Here is a 21,626-nt window from a genome sequence, read left to right as displayed (position 1 = left end):
AAAACACAAAAACTATATCAAAACATCTATGCCAAATGTTATAATCTTGTACACAATATATTAGCAAGCACAACCCCAACAAGTTATAATGGTGATTTGTAGAACGTAAAATAATACTACTCTCACCCAGTACCTCCATATAAATGAACCATGTTCCAACTTCCATATGGGTAGCCTCTTTTGATAAAGGATTAATTGTCATGTTTTGTTTTTAAAGAAAACTTTAGTTAGCTCAATATATAATTGCATTATCTCTTCCAACAAAAATATGATAGTTAAAGTCAAACAATGATGATCATCTTTGAGCCATTTGATAACAACCATAAGTCATCAAAATAATTACTTAATTTAATTTTAAATAAACTTAGTTTCCCATCGAAACCAACTCCACTAACTAAGAATTTAACCATACTAATTCAATAATTTATTTTTAAATAAACTTAGTTTCTAGTAAAAAATGACTTCACTTTAACCATAATCAAATACCATTTAGTTTCCCATCGAAACCAACTCCACTAACTAAGAGTTTAGCCATAATAATTCAATACCTTTTTGTCCGTACATGTTAGGTCAATTTGTCATTATACAATGAAATGAAATGATATTTTAAGGTCCATAGACTAAAAATAGTCTATGAGACAATTAGTTCCCTGTTTTTCGCTCTTTGCAATTCAGTGTTTTTCCAATTCAAATTGATGATGAAGTGACCCAACCTTTCAACAATCCCCTTGCTAAAAAAACAATGCCAAAAACTTTATGATATCTTTGAATGAACGATTTACCACATCTCTTACTCTTGCTCTTCCTTTTCCTCTTCCTTCCCTTCTCGATTCTAAGTTTTATCCATTAACACCCGTACACACAATACGAGGAAGTTCCATTTGTATTTCAAACTTGTATGTAACCCCGGTTAAGTATGGCGGTTTGAGTGCCCGTTACCTCAACAGTATTGATTAACCCCGAACGCCCGCTGACTACCTTTGAAATGGCTACTCCACAGTCATATGGAGGACTAGAAGCTATTCACACACAAACGAGATTAAGCTCCATTTCGTCAAGTGAGGACCCTGATAGGATCTCGTCCTTAGTTTCCCATTCAATAATCCGAAGCCTATCGAGCTTATTTCAAGCAAAGATCTGGGCACCCTGGATCGGAAGTAGAATTGGATCCCATCGATAAACAGTTCGAAGAATTTCAGATTCTTCATCGTCTGATGCGGAGAAAAGATGGTGGTCGTCACTGCGGTGAGGGACTATGTCAACAGAATGCTTCGCGACATTTCAGGCATGAAAGTCCTCGTTCTGGACGCAAATACGGTATGTTCACTCTTAGGACCAGTGCTCATTTGCTGTAATGTTAAATTAAATGCCAATTTCCTTCTGCTACCGAAGGATCTGATTGTTTCCTTCTGCCACCGAGGCCTCGCACCCAAGGCGCAGTTCTTTCGTCTTTTTATTCTTCTGTTTTGTTCAAATGATGAAGAACCGTCCATTAAAATGGAAAATTCAGATGCTGTTTTCATCTGGGGCTGAATGCTAAATTGTGTGATGAGTCCATGGTAATTGATCTCTTGAATTCGTTCGGTGAATCCTGCTTTCGAATGCCTTTTTTTGAATTATGCTTGAATTCTGTTAAATACACAGAAAAATACAGAGGATATTGCAAAAACTGGGGGCAAGTGGACCACAACAAATTCAAAATTGGGGGTAAATTTAATATACCCCACTAAGTGTACTTCCGCTAGAAATATTGAATTAGGTATAATAGGCCAGTGGCCACTGAACCAGTACAATTCTTAAATACCATAGAATCTAAAAAGTAAAAGCTCCGAAGGACGAATCAAAGCTGGAGTTCATAGAAGAAATAACAATGAAAGCTTAATGTTCCAGGAGCCAGGATACCAGAAGAATGAGGTGGGTTATCATCATTGGATTTAGAGGGCCATCCCAACTCATTGGGCAGCCCCAAGGAAATATGGTATCCCATACATTCATTACTAGCATTTTCTTGTGGCCAACCCCTTTCTCAGACTGCCAAGATAATATAGACTACCTTATCAACAAACATAGTCATGGACTTCATCATGGCATCCACTTGACCCTCCTTGTTGCTGTTACTCGGTGGTTTTGGGGTGCCAGTCCGTGGTTTGATGTGACAACATCCTCACTCACTCCGCAATCCGGTACTAACTTTCCCAGTGGTTTCAGTGTCATGCCTTGTGAGTCCTCTCTGGCCTTGACTGTTGTCTGTATAATATCCATAATTGGAAGCTTTCTTACTATAGTGGCATCTCCCTATGATGGTATTTTGTTGCTCATCAATACTTTTTTTTCTCCGTCCTGATTTCTCTACCTGCTTGGTGTCTATGGTGCTGGCCAGAGTTTTACCTGGGTTGATGTAATGGAGCCGGAGTTCTGGCCGTGGAAAGGTCTGGTAGGACCCATCTTATGGTAGTCGAAGTGCGACAGAAAAACTGTAGTAACTGGCATAGATGATAAAGATTCATTGATATCTTGTCCACTTGGGATGGAATCTGCAAAGGCAGAATACATACCACTTCCAACTTGTTAGTCCATGTGAAGTCTAATCCGGCCTTCTATTCTAAAACATTGGCACTGCCAAATATGAAATAAGATTTCAATTCTAAATGTCAATCCTCTATTGAATTAATATAAATATGGGTTTTATAATCTGAACTTCCCATAGCTTCCCTTTTGTTTTTGAAATATTTCAATAGACAAACCCCAAGGGGCTGCACGGCAAATAACAAACTTCCTTTCGTTTAATTGCCAAGCTTGATGGATATCTATTCCACCAGAATTGCTTAAGATTTGCACCCAAAACCTGAAGCACTGTAAGTCTGGTTTAGGATTCAAATGACAAATCTTTTAAGATCTGGCATATCACTGCCTACGTTTAACCACTAAAAGCCTAGCAAGTAGTAAGGGTTCAAGAGTCAGGATTGAAGATTGTAAAAGGATAATTCAAATTAATGAATTGATCAAGCCTTCAAAGTTACTTGGTAACTTTGTAGATCTCTTGGTATAGCAATAGCATAGGCAGCTTTGTGTTTTTTGATCAGGGAGGCCCCTCTGAATGCATATCATAAACCCTCTATCAACCTCTCTATTCTCATTAAATCTGGTCTTATCATAAAAATATGCTGGGTTAAAAAAAATACCCAGTACCATGTAAGGGGGAATCAATTATCTATCCCAACGCTCATTAGTAATTACTAATTACTAATATCCCAAAGAGGCATATACTTGCCCCCCTCATCCATATATCTTCTTTTGATGGCCTTCTTGGTAAGATCCATTGCCTCATAAATGTAACCCATGGTGGGTTTGTCATCATCAAACCATCCTGAAAGATCAAAGTCAATTGTCAAACATTCAAATTTTTTTATAAATGTAATTTGAAAATTTAATGAAGTTTGACTTTGATATTGAACATTGAAAAACTTTCAAGTCCCTGAGCACTCTAACAAGTGTTCTGTCATACACAATAATGTCTGACATCTTTTGAGAAACAATTATTAAACACAAGAGCAACACTTTCTATGTTCCGGAGGGTTTTTATGATCTCTTTGGCGTCTTTTGAGAAATCATTATTAAACACAAGAACAACACTTTCTATGCCTCGGAGGCTTTTTCCATGTTTAGGTGCCATCCACTTGGGTCCCAAAAGCATCCTCTTGAGATTTACCTTTTGGTCAGCCACAGATTGCAAGGAGATGAAATTGTTGCAAGTCTGGTCATTGTAGGATGAACCAGTGTATATTGGTGTTGAGGACATTTGTGTGATTGTAAATGTATTTGGTTATGGCCTTATTTATAACCTCTCGTATCCAAGCAATTTTGCCAATGTCCCAAGCATTAAATCTATGCAATGTGTAGCATAGGAGGTCCAGAATGTGAACAGATGGCTAATCTAAAAAAGTCTACTAGGAGCCATATAATTAGCTGAATTGTGGGTTACAATTTTCACAACAATTTCTGCTCCCGCATCATGCACAACTTCCTCCATCTTTTCACAAATAAGTTGGGCACTCTCTGGTTGAGGCATCCACTGATTTGAGAAACATTTTGCCTTTTGGACAAGATATGAGGAGATTGATAAAGGGTTTGTTTCTTTGATCTATCCATTTATCACTGCACAACTTCCTCCATCTTTTCACAAATGAGTTGGGCACTCTTAATTCTGGTTGAGGCATCCACTGATTTGAGAAACATTTTGCCTTTTGGACAAGATATAAGGAGATTAATAAAGGGTTTGTTTCTTTGATCTATCCATTTATCACTCATGATTGTGCACCCTGATTCTGTCCATGATGAACTGAACTCAGTGGGTAAGGTTGATATCAATGTGGAAAAAGTCGAAGTCAGGATTAAATTGGCAAGGGTCCAGAAATTGAAAAAGTCGTTAAAGTTGGGAGGTTTTTGAAAAAGTTGGCAAAATTAAAAAAATACAAAAATATTCATTTTTTTTTAGCATTTAAAATATCCACTGTTGAAGAAAGTGTAACTAGGTTCGGTCTTCATAATGGCATGATTTTTGTAAATGATGAAATAAAAGAAATAAAATTATTTTTGCATGCCTTGCTGCATGGGTTTCATGAGCAAGAGGTTTATTTGTTAGTGGCTCCCATTGAGAGCCTTGGGATTTATTGTTAAATCAAAGAGTCAATATCATGTATGAAGAAGCTCTTCTTGAGCCTATGTTTAATGTATACAAGTCTATATAAATGTCAAGAAGCCTTCTAAATGACAAGCACAATCCTCTTCGTCGTGTCGGTCTGAAAAATGAATAAAAAGTAGTCATGTCGTCTCAAATAAAGAGACACAACGGTTCCGTCTCTCATGTTGGCTTATACACAAGGCTAACCACTATATATAGGCGTGAAAAGGATCTGCATTATAGACAGAACATGAACTCGGATCCTCTAAAATCTTGGACAAGTACAGTGGTTCGAAAATCTCGGATGAGTACAACAGTTTAGTGTTGCGAAAGAAGAAGGATCTCTGTGTTTTTCGGTGATGTCTCGACCTCCTCACAATCTTAACGAAGCATTATCTCGGCATACTAAGACACAGTCCCAGTCTCGGCATATGTTTAGTGAAGATCTCTTAGTAATACACTCTCGGAATACCTCTGTCTCAGCATACGGTCTCGACATTCTTGTGAAGAGGAGGATCTTAAAGTATCACTCTCTGTCTCGGCATACATTTAAGATGCAGCTATAATTTGAGCATAGAAGTAATCATAAAGACACAGTCATAAGCATGATGAAGATCTCGGTATATATATACATATCTTAGTATAAAGATCTCGGTGTTATGGTGAAAGTCTCAATGGAGGAGCAACAATGATCTTAGTGGAAGAGTAGCAATGATCTCAATAAAGGTGCTGCAATGGTGCAACTATAATGATCTCTGTGGTGCAATAATGATGACCTCGGTGAAGTAGCAGTGATGATGATGATCTCAGCAGTGACAAAGAAGAGGATTGGTGTCTTGGTCTTGGAGTGGCCTAATAGGTCAAGGGTCATGGTCTTGGTATTCGTCAATTGAAATCTTTATAAGAAGAATTTTGTTTGGGTTTTCCTCTCAAAGAGTGAGAGGTTTTGGCCCTAGGAGAAAGCCAACATCGTGTGTCCTTGTCTCTTTTGTTTTGGTAACATTTTGATGAACTAAGAAGACACACTCTAATAATAACAATCGAAGATTGTGCTAATAAGGAAACGTTAAAAATACCTCGCAAATAGTTATCATGGCGAGAAGAACCTTATTAACTTAATTTTCCCTAGATTCTTCAACATGGTTTCAGAGCTAAGATGCTGAAGTCAAAGGAAGGGCAACAAAAAGAGACATTCAAGGATCAGTTTTCAAGAAGGGCATCAAAGGTTGAAGGGCTTCGTGTTTCAAAACCTACTTCAAGGATTGAAGGATCAGTTTACAACAACAATATACAATGGCAAGGGCTTTTGTCTATTTAGTCCTACAGGAAGACTGATTTGGATCCTTATTTGAAGTTCTCAGATAATTTCATAGTCTTGGTGCCACAATATGATTAAGTAATCTCAATCAAAAGATGAAGTTTAGATGTTAGAACAAGTGCTCAGAACTCAGGTACATGGCAGTAGTTTCGGTACCTCACAATCTTAGTCTATGCCATACCATAGTAACCTCAAGTCAGATAGAATCCTTTCTATAAAAAGAACAGTCTTGACATCTCAGATCCCCAAAACTTCATTCGATAACATATAGAAGTTTTTATGGACAACCATAGTAATACTAACTGATGGGTCTCAATACTGTAAGATGATCATCATGAACAGTGGCCTCAATACTCTATGGTTCTACACAATGTTGCATACTATAAGGTTCCATGTCCACTTATGTGATAGCAATACAGTGCCATCTCAAGTTTATCAACAATTTGTTAATCATAAGGATCAGATGTATAAGTCAAAGTAACTTGAAGGCAAGAAGGCAATCTTCCTATCGTCAAGGATCTCATCTGGAGGAAGCATCAATGCATTTGCTTCAACCACTTTCAATGTGATCAAGGTGAAGATTTTATCTTCACATGTCAAGTAACTATCTTTCATTTTATAATCAAGTTTGGTTAAATGACTTTGTGTTTACAAAGAGATCTATAAATTGGTTGGGTCATCAAAATTCTTTGCATAAAAAAGAAGGATAGATATAGTCCTCGGAAGAGAAGTCATTGATATTTATGGAAAGGTCTCTGAAGGTCAAGCATTGTTTGAATGCATGAAAAAGGATCAAGGGACTCATAGGATTCTTATGAAATCAGACATAAAAGAGATTTATGAAATGCTAGAAGATATACTCTCTGAAATACAGTGAAGAAGGTCATATCACCTGATTGAAGGTATCAAAGAATGAAGGAATATCTTCATAAGATCCCAATTGGGAGATCTGAGAAAGATGATAAGAAGTTAATCGTCTTTGTTCTTAAATGCACTAATTGATGAGCAAGGTGACAAGTGTCCTTGGGACAAGAAAGTTACCTCATTTAACAACTTGTGGTATCTATGCAAGATGGAAAAAGGACAAGTTGTGGGCAAAAGTGTCAAAGGCTAAAGGACTCAAACATTTGCAGAAAAGAAAAGGAAGTTTGGTCCTCAAACAAGACAGAACAATGCTATGGAAAGATTATGAAAAGAAAGCTCATATCGCCGGAAAGTGGAGGAAGCTGAAGAAAAGGGCCAAGGAAAGAGGGAGTAACAGATCTCTACTATGATTGAGATGGTATCCCTCACAAAAGGGTCTTATCATAAGCTCCTCAATCTTTTGATATGGCCATAACAATAAGATGCATCGTGGCATCATGGAAGCATTAGAAACAAGAGCTTGTGACATCATCATGGGAATCATGAAGGACAAAATCCATGGCAGTCAAACATGAAGGATATAGCTCTTAAGAACCTCATTGAACATTGAAGGAAAGGATGAAGCAATCTAGGATAAGGCTCATCATACATCAAGTCAAAAAGAAACATCTACCAGATGAGGATATACAAGATCCTCAAGATTCTTTGATGGAATCCTTATCGTAGGGTTCACTAATCTAGAGAGGAAGCAAGTGTTTCATCAAAAACTCCAACTTGTGGAGTTCATGGGATGATGGTATGATGACATGAGAGATGAAGCGGATCAAGGGGTTGAAGATCTTTTCAATCAAGGAAGCTGTTGGAAGAAGCCTAGATGAGCTAAAGGTAAAATGAGGTATGTATGCTTGTATTTGATATTATAAAGTCATGTTGTATGGTTGCAGGTAACATGGATCACTACTTCTATCTTGAGAAGCATGATCGAGGGAAAAGGATCTCCTCCTTTGAAAGAAGGCATAAGTCACACTAGATGAAATCAACATAATATGTCCTCATATGAAGTATGAGGTGGTTGACTACAATTAAGGAACTCTTATTGAAAGCTCCTTGGAATGGAATGTGTGAGGAAGGAAGAGATCATGAGATATGCAACCCTGACGAAGGCAATCAACAACCAAAGGACCAAGAAGATTTGACTAGGAAATCTCCTGGAAAGTTATGAAGACTTTGATGAAAGTCTGAAAAAGATAGAGACCCTTGACAATGGATATCTTTGGGAGATGTGTCAACATGTATGTAGGATGATGATACATACATGAAGATGTCATGATGAAGAGCCATATTGTAAGGTACTATTTGATTTCATGTTATGTTTTGATTTCTTGACAAATATTTGGATGAGTTTATGCAGGGCTACTGGAACAAGAGTTGTAAGTACAAGTACAACTAGCATTCATGTGGTGGATGGAAATCCCTGAAAGAAACATGATGAAGAAGTAGCCATATGACAAAGGTTTCAGATATGTATCAAGAAGGCCATTTTCCATGAAGAAAGGAATGGCATGACGAACCAAGAAGGAAAGTGATCGATGGCTAATGCCCTATAAGGAAGAAGCTCGACTGAATTTCATGACATCAAGAAAGGGAATTGATCAAGCAATTTATATGAAGGGGGAAATGGTATGGAGTAACCACTCTTTAAATTTGTTCATATAAAAAAACAACTATGTAGAAGAAAATCTTTTTATTAAGAGTAGAAGAACTTTATAGAGCTTCAACATAGATTGTCACTATCAGAAGAATTCAATCTAATACACTGATAAAAAGATATTGTCCAAATTACAATACTTAACAAAAATAAAACTCACAATCCTTTGCAATCGACTCTTTGCTCGCTTTTATACAAAAATAAATCCTAACAACAATCAGTTAGAAGAAGCAACTTTCTAGTACCAGAATCACAAAAGTAGAATTCAAGTAGAGAAATGATTTGTATTGCTACCAAGTGTTGAGTGTTGTGTGCTTTTGTTCACCAACTGTTGGACAAGTCTTCATATTCCAAATCGAGCAAGCAAATTCCAATCTCTGTTGAGAGGATAATTGAATGTGGCCATCTTTTTGTATGCAATGTCTACTTTTGTATATTTTTTATGGGTTGGAACTATAGAATACAGGGTTTTAATTTGCCATAACAAGTAAAAATTATTAATCAATTTTTCCACCACTGTTTGGCCCCTTAAGGTTTTTGTCATTTTCGAAAGCTTATCAACCTTATTCCTCTCTGTTAGCAATAGTTCTTTGTAAGTTTCTAGTGGAAAGAATTCCAAAGCTTTGTTAGTTTTGCTATTATATGGCCCCATGAGATGCTTTGCTCTAATTAAATATGTTTTCCCTATCACCCTATTTTGCATTTGCTCCAAATCATGCTAAATCTTAGCCTGAAGCTCTTGATTTCACAACAAATTCACTAATCTGAGTTTCTGTTGAGGCTGTTATCTCCTGTTGTTGTGACTCCCCTCCACCCTGTTTCCTTTCTGGACACTGTGATGCATAGTGACCATGCTTGTGTAAATTTTCCTTTGAACCCAACACATAACACTTTATTGACCTAGCAGATTACAAATCGACTGAATGAAGGCATGACTAAGTTCTTAATATTCAACCGAAGCAAAAATAAAATAACTGATCTCATAAAACAACACAAATTCTTCCCAACAATTTTTTTCATTAATAATCCAAATTTATGTGGGTCCCCATCCTGGGATAATGGCCCAACTAAGAAAAATACAAAATACAAATAAACCTAGATTTGATCCAACAAATCTGCGCTAGATTGATGCTCGATCTTCTCTACAGATCTAGATCTACAGTCTCACTGCACTCCCTCGAACCTAGCACACTGCTCATTGAAACTCCTCTCTCAATCTTTTGCTGTGGTAGTGTTTCTTTCTCCACTTGTTAGCCTTGCTTTTATAAATTTACATTGAGTTAAATCCCCAACCCTAACCCTAATTTCCAAAGTGATTAATGGTCGAGATTAGATCTCGTCTCACTTGAGATCAATGACTAATATTAAAGCATCTTTTTTTTGAAGAAAAAATCGCAACTTTCAATTAATAAAAACTGAAAATTACATTCTGAATGTGCATCATCTGCACTCTCGAAAATGCCATCGGCCCTAGAGGCCAATGAAGGTCTGTCAAAACTTGGACAATTTTGTCCACAAAAGATACATCATAAAACTATTTGTCATATGTGAGTCATATAAGTTAATATATACATCTATACAAAAAGCAAACATAACTATGTCAGCAGAGCTGTTCAAAAATAAATATGTATATCACTGTCCATGATGATCAAAATATAAATCCTGTCTGTAAAATCATGAATCCTGCAGTGTACCCTCCATGAAGGGCCGCTGATAAGAAACATGTTCCTATCCATTTAAATACTTTGTGGTCTGCCATAGTCCCATAGCTTGAGCAGTGCCTTCTTTAGACAAGGTTTCAACAATTGTGTTCCTTTCTTTGTAAATATGGCAGTATGAAACATGGTCAAAATATTGCTTTAAAGAGTGAATTTCCTCAATGATTGGACATAGTGTGTGCTTATGACATCTAACAGTGTTATTGAACCAATTCACAACATTCTTTGAGTCACCAAAGATTTGAATTCTATGAACATCCAGCTCAATGGCGAATAGAAGAAGCAACTTAAGAATCACGAGTTCTAAGAAATTATTAGTGCTAGGGCCCAAACCACTTTTCAGCTTGTGACTAAGATTAAAACATAATCACTAAAGTGAATTATTTGCTTTTGCTAAGTTTCTTTTAGCTCAATAAGCTAACATAATAATATGTGTTTTTTTTCTAAGTTCGACTTAGGCTAAGTTACTTTAGCATTCTTGTTTACGTTAGAGCAAGTGTTCTAAGGAGACTGTGGGCGACTTCTGCCCGCCTAGACACAAGGCTTATGCAGAAGTACTTGGTTGAGCTAGAAATATCAACACTCCCTCTTAGTGAGGGAGGTACTTCTACAACCTAGAATTGGTTTTGATATTGGATCTACATCTGTTGCAATGGCTACTGCCTTTGAACTGGAAGACTTCCTACCATCATCCTTGAAAACCCACTCCTTGTGAACTTGTTCCTAGAAGCATCCTACTCTTGAAAATCTTATAAGGTCATCTTGTATAAAGAGACCTTGACATATTGGGAAGAGTTTGTTGATTGCTCCTCCCCTCTTGAACCTAAAGGTTGACTCCCTTTGAGCTGGTCAACCTTTAGAAACAACTCCCTATTCTTTCATCTTTGTCACGATTTTGCTTCCTGCCTTTGCTCAAATAGGCTGGCCCATTAGCTTATACAAGTTGCTCCCTCTAACTCCAGTGACGTGGCTACCATCTAAGCTAGATCCCCTAGGTTTGATTAGTGCTTGTCTATCTTGTAATCTACACCAAACCCCTTCTTCTTGACCATCGAGATTGAGAGCAAACTCCACTTGAGTCCTAGCACCCATAGCATGTCACTTGCTCCTATGCTAAGTCCTAGCACTGATGTGGGTCTGTCTCAAACCTTTGAGAAACCCACAAAATTTACTGCCAATCCCCTGATTGGTATGATCTCCTTCTCTCCTTTTGAGGGTTGACCTTTGCCAGTTTGTTGGAAAACTCTGCTGGTACTATCCTTCGTAGCATGTTTTGTTGGAATTTGGTTGAACCCTACCGACACATTTTCTCATAGCTTGTCATGGCAGATCCCCTACCCAATGACTTCTGCTGGCCATTACATCTTACAACTACTTGATCATGCCCAGTGCGGCATGATCCTTCACACTACTTTGTGGCACAACTTGCATCAGACCCTGCCCCTCCCTCTTGATTGGCCCATCCTTAACTTGACTACACTCTGCACTGTGTGACCCTTTCTCAATGGCTCCTCACGCATGGCCCCAACGCATGTCCACAACTTTTTTGGCATCTTTGCTTCGATGGCTACTGGGACCCATATTGATCCTTTGTCGGCTGCTCCACTCACGACTGATCGTGGGCTCCTGTCTGTTTGAGACCAACCCTAAACTCCCCGTCAACTTTGGTGATTGAGTCCCAATATACTTTAGTCTAGTCTGAATCCTATTGTTGTTGCTTGCTCACCTTAATAGTCTCAGCCTAGTTTCCACTCGTAATAACCCTCTGTTGGCCATGAACCTGTCTTGTGCTCTCTATAATATCCTAGGTTTTTTTTTTTGCACAAAGGTACTAGGGTTTTACTAAGTCTTTTTTCAGTGCACAATAATTCAATGCAATTAATAAAATCTTCAGTCAATCCTCTTAATGATGCAATAGACTGAACAAACCCTATTAATAATGCGACAAATTGAATAGTGCCATATGACATGTAATGAGTTCAATTTTTTGTCCACAATACAATAGTCCCACATAAATAGAATACTGTTCCCGCAATAACGGGGCAAAATTTCACAATATAGTTCAAAGATAGTAATATAACGATTCTCTAACCAAAATTATTGATACATGTCCCTGTTCTTAAGTTTTGTGCCTTGGTTATTTCAACAACGATGTCCTAGGTCCTTTGTATGCCGTTTATTCTGCTAAAGAAGGCCTGCATTGCTTCAGGGGATCGAACTGGGTTATTTCACAACCACAAATTGAGCCCTTCGGATGCCTATGCTGCTACAGGATCCGTTTGTCCGCTACCAAGAAACGCCTCATTTTTCAATGTAGTTAGATCAAAGCTAGACTCTTGCAACTAGTATAGTCTCGCGTTTTATGCTCTAATTCGCTTCGGAAACCCTTACTGGCCAATTTGCTTCAGGATTAGGCTTTGAATGAATGTTGGCACTTGGATGATCCTATAGAACCTGTAGTCTTCAGATAGATATTTGCTCCCACAATCATTACCATAATTCGATCTTGCTCTTGTGCCCACGATTGATATTCTCAACAGCAAATGTATATTAGTACCTATCTAGACCTTCACTCTTTTGGCATAATCAATTTCATGGTAGACCGAGCCCAAGGAAATTCTTGTTGTCTAAAATTGTCCTTGTGCCTCAAGGGTTTTAGACTTCCTCCTTAAACCTTGATTCAATTTGCATGCTACAGGAAGTGATGCATTTGGTTGTACCAGAGCGGTATCAAGAAGAGAATGACCACGCTATTCCTTAATTCATGCCCAGACCCATGAGAAGTTATCTCCACATGGGATTCGCTGCCCTTCTGTGCTCAAATTCAAGATGATTAACCCTCAATGATATAATTTGATAGCCTTCTATGATCAGACAAAGAAGATCCAATCCGATAGACAATCTCACTATCTTCAAGGGATAGCCCTGTGCCCAAAACAGAGAGAAAGATGTCTTCACTGCCTTCTTCAAGGGTTCACTTGTACCAAAACAATACCACAGAATCTCACTGCTCCAAGGAATAAAGATCAATATTTAGAAGAATTCGTTGCGTTTAGCCAGAATACTTGTGTCACAACAAAGAGAGGACAAAAAGCGATGTCAACTAGGGTGGAATCTTTCACCACCAAAATTGAAAAGATAGAAGGGGTTTTATTCTGTGGCCTTGTTGCCTCAAAATCTAGTAGGTCTTGTGAGGGGAGCTCACAAGACAAGCACTAGACTAAGTGACAAAACTACGAGGTGTGTCCCATTGTCACCACAACCACTTACCTCCTCATTAGTGGACTTTCACCACAAGGGAGGCTTCCCTATATTAAGTCAACTAAAGGATATATCGATTTTCAAGGGGTAATGGTAACAAACTAGGCCAAGGGGGGATGCTCTCCTTAAGATCATGGCTTAACTAGCACAATAAGGCAATGTGTGTTCTCCAAGGGGCCTAATTAGGGCACAAAGTGACCTAGGGTTTATGAGTAAGTAAGGTCAACATGCTTAACTAGGATCACAAGGCACAAGAAAGGCTTGAAATGGGTAGTTATGATCAATTTATGGCACAACAAGCTTTTAACAAGCCCCAAGTTGAAGCCAAGGGCAAAATTTACCCAAGGCAAAAGATGTTAGCCCTAAAATGGAGGAATTAGCCATGGGAAAAGGTATATTTTGAGGGAAGTACCACGCAACCAATTATTGAATCCCTCCACTAGGCAACGTGGTCAACCCTAGTTGAAATAAATACCCTAACCCTTGCTAGCAACTTTCCTTAAGAGTCCAAAATTCAGGTTTGGGGAAGAAAAGAATGAATTAATGAGAGTTTTTGGCATGATTAGCAATGTGAACAATGCCAATGCCTTGACCTTGGGTGATGTAGTCTATGAGATGCCTACTCAGGAGGAAACACTAACCCTAGCAAGGAGTAAGGGAATATGAAACCCTAGTTTCAAACCCTAACTATCATTTTTGTGAGGGAGCAAAGTCAATGAGGAGAGCTAGTTGAACGATTCACTCATGGGATTGTTACACAAATTCTATGATAGGTAATGCATACAATACTATTGCTAAGATTCCATAGAATAATTTTCAACAACTAAAACATAGAAACCCTAGACAATTAACCATTCCATGCAATAACCACAAAATATAAAGATATATCAAATACAAGGAACACTTACAAGATAGAATGCATGAACCAATCCTTTATTGCTCCAAAATGACATGTCCAATACCAAAGAATAGCTCTGTAAGAAAAAATTGACAATAGATAACATCTCCAAAAGATACAAGACAAATTTCAGCTAGACCAAAATTTCTAAGAGGGCTAAATTGATCCACAAGTGATGATCCAAATGAAATGTGACTAACCTCTACTTATATGAGGTTTAACACAACTAATTTAGCCTAATGAAGCCCCTAAAAACAAGTTTGACATGAAATAAACTTGGGTTACAAGCCAACAAGCCAACCCATTAGCTAATGACAAAATAAACCAAATTAGCCCACACATGTGAGTTGTAGCCTCCCTAAATGCTAATGTCATTCCCAATTAGGGCTCCAAATGCCATGTCAGGCTGTGTTGAGGTGCCAAAATGTGTGAAGATGCCTGAATGATCCAAAATTTGAGGGATAGTCCTCAAATTTACCTCATATCCTCCTTTGGGGTCCCAAGTGCAGTTGGGGTGCCATCAAGTGGTCTCCATGGATCTCCAACTGTGAAATAAAGCTTGCTTCTTTCGAGTGTTAAGGCTTCCTCTAATGCAATAAGCCCTCCCTTGTTTATCAATGGGGGACCATCCTCATCCGTGCTCTGAATCAACTCCTATCCATTAGGTTGTGTCAAGGCTAGCCTTGGGGCACACTGGGTCAAATGGTGTCTCATGAAGAATCCTCAAAGCAAGGTCAAAGTTGACCAACGTCTTGGGTCCTCGAGGTACTCTAGGACATGTGTCATCTGCTAATGTTGTCAGGAGGCTCCAGTGTCTCAATGCCACATTTGCTAAGGCCATGTACTTCTTTGGAAGGCCTGGGTACCTGTGTAGTGGGTGCCTTCACGACCTGGGCTATTGTGAAGCACTTGACAAAAACAACATGGATTTTAGTGAAAACAACCATCCATCAGAGACTAAGATCAATAATTCATCTAAGTGGATGAAACTTGAATGTTAATGGCATGTTACTGCTTCAAACGAAGATCTCCTTCTAATATCTAGACTAAGTCCTCACAAAGGTGTTTTCTCCATTCGTAGGGTGGTATTGTAGATGCTACAACACCCTCTAAAATTTTGGCTTACACTTAATTTCAGAGCCTTCCTTGGTCTTGCACATTGTTGTCGCAAACAACGAAACTCATTCCATGTACTTTCTTGAAGTGTTTTTCTCCCCTTTGCAAGTTGGGTATATTGTCGTCTTTTCACATGATTGGCTGTCGCGCAATGTGTAGAAGCTTGTTCTGATGGTTTCGAGGGTCTATCTTTCTGTCTATGAGTTGTTCTAACCATTCAAACATCTGTCGCACTCATTCACAAAGTTTTGAGCATTGTCGCACAAGTGTCGTCACGGTCGTCGCAAAGTGTATCTTAAGTGTCGCACTTGTCGTAATTGGTCATAAGGCTGTCACACGGAGGTAAATGCATTGTTTATGTGTCATGGGTGATCTATGTTGTTGTGTTGTCAAGTATTCTAAGTGTGAGATCACAATTGAAACTTTATCACCTCACACACTAGTCTCACTAGTCCGAAACTTAACCATTCTCGAAGAGGCTTTCCGACCAACAACTTGACTTCACTCGTGTTAAAATTGGCAACTAGGGCCAAACTCCATGTGGGTCATCTTATTTATGGCAGTTGATATTTTTCTTGGATCCCTCTCATTGAGAGGTGTAGGATTGATCTAAAGATCATCTGATTCCGATAAGTATTCATGGAGTTATGAATTTATTTGTGTTATAAGACAATTCGTCAAGGTCGGCCAGCAACTAAATAACACCCACATGTGCTCAACGTTTTAGTATAAAAGGAGATGACTTGAGAGTCATTTTACACACACTTCACTCTTGATTTCTCTCCACTTGTTTTGGGTTTTAGTGGAAGAGAAATCTAGGAGGATGAAGCCCTAGTAGTAGTCAAAAGGAAAAGGCTCTATGCTTCCCTAATGGAGATTAGATCATAGCCATGGAAGGGACCTCTACGCTGCCCTAATGGAAGTCAAATCACAACTATGGTAGATACGCTAACCTAGAGGAGCCCTTACCTCTAACGTAGTCATTCTAATGCAACTATGGAGGAAACCTCAACAAGATATACGTTGCCTTATACGCTGGGCTATGATGCCCTAGACGCAGGCCTATGATGCCCTAGACGCAGGCCTACGAAGCCCTAGATCAGCTTGCCAAGAATGCTGGTTGTTTGAGGGACCGAAAGCCTAAACAGGAGGGTTGTAAGTGGTGTAATGGACAACGAGTAGGGAGGATTTGTTTGGGAAGAAAATCTGCAGTCCTGGAAGCTTAGACGACCAAGTTTTAGGGCTGTAACAGTGGTTACAGTCAGCCCTAACCAGAGGGCCGAGATTACAGAGGAAGGTACAGAATTCAAGGACAAGGAGGACAACAGATTGTTGATAAGCAAGGTATGGTTGTTCTATTGTTTTGATGCTTTTGCTAGTGGATAGATAGTCCTAGTTTTAGGACAGATTTGAAGGACTTCTTGAAGGTCTGTTGGAGGGCAGCAGTAAGGTGTCTTTGCAGCCCTAGATTAGCCTGCTAAGAAGGACGTGGACAACTGTGCTAAGAATGTGACAGCAAGGTGACCCATGAAGTTTGAATGCATGATAGTGCAACAAGATGCATGGGCAACATGATAGCAATGATGACATGCTACAACAATACAACTGGAACAACAACAATACAATTAGGACAACGATATTGCAAACATAGTGGGACAACAATGCTAGTAGTGTGACAAGATGGAATGGCAATGTCACTAACAGTGGGACAACAATGCTAGTAGTGTGACAAGATGGAATGGCAATGTCACTAACAATGGGACAACAATGCTAGTAGTGTGGCAAGCATGGTGCAACAAGCACATGGGACTGTTATCACCCCAAGAAGCTCTCCTAGGTTGTATCTCAGAGATGCTCGGGAACATTACAAACTCAACAAAAATGTTGGAAAATGGTGGATGAATTGAAGGAATGATGCATATTCAAGCTAGATAACCACTTCTACTATGATTAACCTTAGACATGGGTGAATACCCCCAGACTACAAGGCTTTAGACCACCAATTACTCACAGTTTGAGGAACAGGTGAATATGGAGAATACTGACCACACCAGCAGATGCATAGGACCTTGTGATGGCCGGCTGCAACCAGTTAAAAGGTTTGTAAATCTATTTTCTAATGCATAGACATGATGACAGCTCTCTGGCACCAAGAAAACAAAAACCTGCATACACCTTCAATAATACATACTAGATTCTAACACAAAGGTGGGATGACAGCCCCTCTAATGCTAAACATCAAGAGCACATGAAAAATGCAAAACAGGCACAACCTAGAACAAAAAAGAAGTGGAAAGTGAGCAATTAACAACAAAAGAAGCTTGACGCTGCAGGTATCACAGTAGTTACAGTCTCCAGAAGTTGAACTTTACATCAAAACAATATCCATCAACCTTCATTACATCTTCTTTTTCGGTATATATGGAAGTTGATTACAAAATATCTGCTATCCTATGCGTGGAGGGGTCATAATGGACCACCAACCACATTAACTGTTTGATATGGGTCTCTGATACAATCTAATTGTTTTAATGAACAAAATGACCCTTTTTGGTACTCTGTTGTACTTCACGAACCGATGGAGTGCTATATTGAAGGAGCTCCATAACTGCTGAAGGCATTTAATTGCTCGAGGCTGTACTTTCCTTCCTTGGCCATGCTGTCTCTTGAATGAGGTAGTTGAAGATAATATGTGCAGAGTGCTGGTGGACGATCGCCTTCATCCCTTGGAAGCATGGTATAGGCCAAACACACGAAAATTGCATGGAAAATGAACGAAGGGCAGGGAATGAATGCTAGCCGTTGGATGGAATTGATGGATGGCTGCGATCTCATGGCGAGAGGCGATGGGAAGACGCGGGGCAGAGTAACTATGAACCGTCGGATCACATATACGGACGACCGAGATCATTTGATAGGAGGAATGGAGAGATGGATGATGGGGAGATTGAGAGCCGTCGGATCTTTCGTGGGCAGATCTGACGGTAATCGGGAGCGGGAACTCTGCGGGAGATAACGCGCGGGAATCGTACGGGACGACGATAAGTGTTTTCCCCGCACCGCTTACAGGAAATGGCGGTAAACGTACAGTGGGGTGCGATCCCATACATCGCACGACACGTGGCTGATATGACAGGATGGAAACCACTTTCCCCGCTGATTAATATGCGAGCAGATTGCGTGATCGTGAGGTGCGAACGCCGTCATATCTTGCGGCGGACGACCGGACTTTAACGCACAAGTTTGTTAAATGAAATGACGTGAAAAAGGCTTGTGACAGGCGCTCGGTCGAGTTATTGGGTTATATGATGTTTAAACTAAAGCACCCGGGAGCTAAGGTAACACGGCTTAATAAAGAAATTTGGAGTAAAACAGGGATAAGGGGGGTTATGGGAATGTAGAAAAATGAAGGAGGAGGAAACGAAAGTAGTGGGGGCTATAGAATTATAAAGAAAATGAAGGAAGGAAAACCAACTACTGCGACCCCCTTTTTGATCATTAATAACCCAATCAGGCCTGCATTTGTCCTTAAAAGGTTGAAAGTAATAGCAGAGCTAACATGGACAGTATGACAAACATGGTGCAGCAATGGCACATGAAAGTACATGGTGCAGCATTGGTACAACAATGGGAGTTGCAATTATAGTGCAGCTTAGTGCACATAGGAGCAGCAATGCAATAGCATGATGTACAATGCAGCATAGGGCACACAACACTGAGAGGTGCAGTAGTATGATGCATTTGGGTGCAACATAGTGCAATGAAGAGCTCAGCAGTACAATGATGGGTACAGTCATGATTAGTGAAGCATGATGAGATGCAACATAGTGATCATGGGTGCAGCATGGTGGAGCACAGTGAGGTGCAACATGATGATGATGAGCAACACAATGATAGGTGCCGCATGGTGATGGAGTCACCTTAGAGAATCAGTTGAAGCAGCATGTCTTCAACTGAATTCAACTACCTCATGTATCATCTTCGTAGAGCTGATCTATGCTCTTATTTAGATAAGTCAAAGTGTTGACTTCTGTTGTAAATGTACTATCTCTCTCTCTCTTTGCTGAACTATTGAAGAACATATAAGAAGAATTGATCAAGGGTTTCCCCACATTGGGGTTTGTCCCTGGCTAGCGCCACATCTTGTGTCCTCTTGTCTTGGCTTGTCTTCTGTGATTTATGTTTGTGTTCTATCTGCAATTTACTATTATGCTGATGTGATTGCTAATCTGGAAAAGATATTGAGCTAACTGTGAAAATTGAAATAAAATGCTCTAAGCATAGAACATACCGAAAATTTAACAACTCGACTTGCCTGGATTGCGCATTGCACTGTGCACAATTCCAGACCTCAAGGTGTGACCTTCCCTCTTCGCATTGCGTAGTCCCTGCCTCTCAAGGCTGCTACACTGCGCAGTTCCTATGCTCAAGACCGTGTCTTGGCCTTCAAGATTGCGCAATCATTTCTTCCAGCCCAACTTGAACTGCGCATTGCGCAAGCACAAGCATCAAGCTCTCTCCTTGAGCCTCTAAACTGCGCAGTTGCCCAGTCCCCCTTGCCTCAGTCTAAACTGCACAAAATTTTCCCTTAGTCTGGACTGCACAAATTTTGCCCTTAGTTTGGATTGCGCAATCTTTTCCCTTAGTCTGGATTGCGCAATCTTTTCCCTTAGTCTGGATTGCGCAAATTTTTCCCTCAATCTGGATTGCACAAATATTTCCCTCAGCCTGGCTTGAGCTGCGCACAATGCAGTTTTAGTGATCAATCTTGACCCTTGGTTGCTTGAACTACGCAATTGCGCAGTCACTGGGCCCTCTCTCCTGACTTGTCACCCGGTCTCGGCCCAGTTTATGGATCCAAATGCTCTATCTTAGACTAGGGGTTTTCAAATTGATATCGTCTCGTCATGAGTGAATTGCAGATGCAGGTACTCTCTCACACCATGACAGGATGATGAGGGAGGAGATGCAGAAGGGAAGCATGCAGAAAGACATCTTTGCAGCTGGGCATGCAAGCTCATCTATCAAAGCAAAGCAAAGGGACACCAACTTGCGACCACAACTCAAGACTTAAGATCATCAAGGTTTCCTATCACCAGGCCATGAGGAGGTGGAAGACAAGGTGTTCTCAAGAAGACATCAAAGACACAACAACAACAGTGGCTTGACATTGCCACATTATCAAGCAGTCCATGTCAGCAGTGTCATGTCATGATGTGTCATGAGTTGTCATATGCCACATCATCATTGTGGACCATGTATATTATATTCAAAATATATTGTAAAGTGGAATTCCAAAGGACACACATGAATATGGAGAGTCATGTAAGTTGAAAAGTCATAGGAAGTTGAACAGTCATGAGGGTAGTCAAAGAGTCACAAAGGGGAAGCATCAACTCTTGATTATATAAACACCCTCATTGTATAAGCAAAGGTAGAGTTCATACTAGGCTTTTGCCCACGTGCTAATCTTTATGCTTGCCCATCTTTTGCATTTTGATTTTCTTTATTTGTTTCATTTGTTGCCATGATATGCTTTTTCTGTTCTTTTAGTTGCATCAACCTCCAGGGCAAAGTTTTTTGGCCCTACTCAAGATATGTGAACATATGAGTGCCAAATCCCAAGAACTAATGACAAGTTAGACCCGAAGAATGGAGGTGAGATATGGGGCTTGTAATGTGGCATGGAAAGTCTTGAGTATGGTATAGGGGAGAATGAAACATGCTATCTCAATCATGGTTTTTCCAGTAGTGCCCCTCCTATACCCTAAGGCGTCAAGTAAGGTCCCACTAGAGTAGGGCTAAAGATTAACTCCCTTGATAAGGTGAGAGAACAAAATTATCGTCAAGGTCTATTAATCTTCTAGATCACCCCATTATTCATACTAAATGGCCAAAACAAACGAGTATAAACATATCATTGTCAAATTGTGGTTGGTAGGGGCTGTTTGCTGGTTGTTAAATGTAGGAGAAAAAATCTCTTATGGGGTTACCCATTTTGTGGGTAACATCTAGCTCCAACTCGTGGATATGATCTCACCGTAGAGAACATGATCGATAAG

At 39.6% G+C, this 21,626-nt stretch overlaps 1 protein-coding gene across 1 annotated transcript in view; it reads left to right on the top strand.

The window, feature by feature from the left end:
• The first annotated feature begins 1,036 nt into the window (after positions 1–1,036).
• The window catches only part of LOC149242780 (vacuolar protein sorting-associated protein 45 homolog), a 163,778-nt gene continuing 143,188 nt past the window's right edge, over positions 1,037–21,626 (top strand). Inside the window, exon 1 of the mRNA XM_089374317.1 lies at positions 1,037–1,317. Coding sequence (XP_089230443.1) covers positions 1,228–1,317 — 90 coding nt within the window. The 5' untranslated portion in view covers positions 1,037–1,227. The remainder of the gene's footprint in view (positions 1,318–21,626) is intronic.

The sequence above is a fragment of the Pinus tabuliformis genome, chromosome 8 (assembly GCF_031772625.1).
Source record: "Pinus tabuliformis cultivar Carrire ecotype Pingquan chromosome 8, CPIR1, whole genome shotgun sequence".
Classification (NCBI taxonomy): domain Eukaryota; kingdom Viridiplantae; phylum Streptophyta; class Pinopsida; order Pinales; family Pinaceae; genus Pinus; species Pinus tabuliformis.
Note: the sequence above shows the minus strand (reverse complement) of the source record. Positions and strands in the feature narration are given on the sequence as shown.